This window comes from Benincasa hispida, chromosome 3 (assembly GCF_027475165.1).
Source record: "Benincasa hispida cultivar pf3 chromosome 3, pf3_genome.v1.1, whole genome shotgun sequence".
Lineage (NCBI taxonomy): Eukaryota > Viridiplantae > Streptophyta > Magnoliopsida > Cucurbitales > Cucurbitaceae > Benincasa > Benincasa hispida.
In genome coordinates, this window is record NC_143480.1 from 1,674,133 (window position 1) to 1,675,040 (window position 908).

A 908-nucleotide genomic window follows, 5' to 3' on the forward strand; every position below is an offset into this window, starting at 1 on the left:
CACAAAATCAAGTAGTCGAAACTACTCGTATTTACAGTTATATTCAATGGTGAATGTAGACCTCTCAAATAACAACTTATATGGACGTATTCCAAGTGAAATAGCCACAATAGCAAACTTGTTCAACTTAAATTTGTCGCATAATCATCTGTCGGGGACAATTCCTATGGAGTTTGGAAGATCGCTAGCATTGGAATCTCTTGACCTCTCTTTCAATCAACTCTCTGGGTCAATTCCAAATAGCATGTCAAGCTTAAGTTCACTAGGCGTGTTGAAGTTGTCCAACAACAATTTCTCTAGATGCATTCTTCGAGAAGGTCATCTTTCAACCTTCAATGATCCATCCAGTTATGAAGGTAATCCATATCTTTGTGGAGATCCACTCTCTGTGGTATGCTCAAATACAAATTCCGACAAGCCTTCAATTGAAATCGACAATTTTAATAATGATAGTCATGAAGAAGATAAGTTGGAGAAAATGTGGTTTAGGATTATTGTGATGCTTGGATTTGCTTTGAGATTTTGGGGAGTTGTTGGACCTTTAATATTAAAGAGAAGTTGGAGGCGTGCTTATTTCCAATTTATGGATGAGACCAAAGACAAGATCTATGTTGCAATATTGGTCAATATGAAGAGGTTGAAAAAATGAATAGGAAGAAACAACATGTTGTAATTAATTTATGTTCATGTAATAATTTTGTTCTACTTTGATCCATTGAGTCCATCCATTGGATCAAAGAACTGTCTTTTTCCTTTTTACGACACGTTTTAATAATTTTGTGGTCAATTGAAATATGTTTTGCCTAATAGTTTATGCAAAACTCCTTCCCTTCCAATGTTGTAGTTTTGGAAAGTTCTTTTTTTTTTTTTTTTTTTTTTTTTTATCTATTTCTGTTCTCTATATTTTA

General features: G+C 33.6%; 1 protein-coding gene across 1 annotated transcript; it reads left to right on the forward strand.

The window, feature by feature from the left end:
• LOC120073084 (receptor-like protein EIX1) lies at nucleotides 1-649 on the forward strand. Its single transcript, XM_039025693.2, has one exon. The coding sequence runs from the start codon at nucleotides 47-49 to the stop codon at nucleotides 647-649; it is 603 nt and encodes a 200-aa protein (XP_038881621.2). The 5' UTR covers nucleotides 1-46.
• Nucleotides 650-908: the final 259 nt, after the last annotated feature.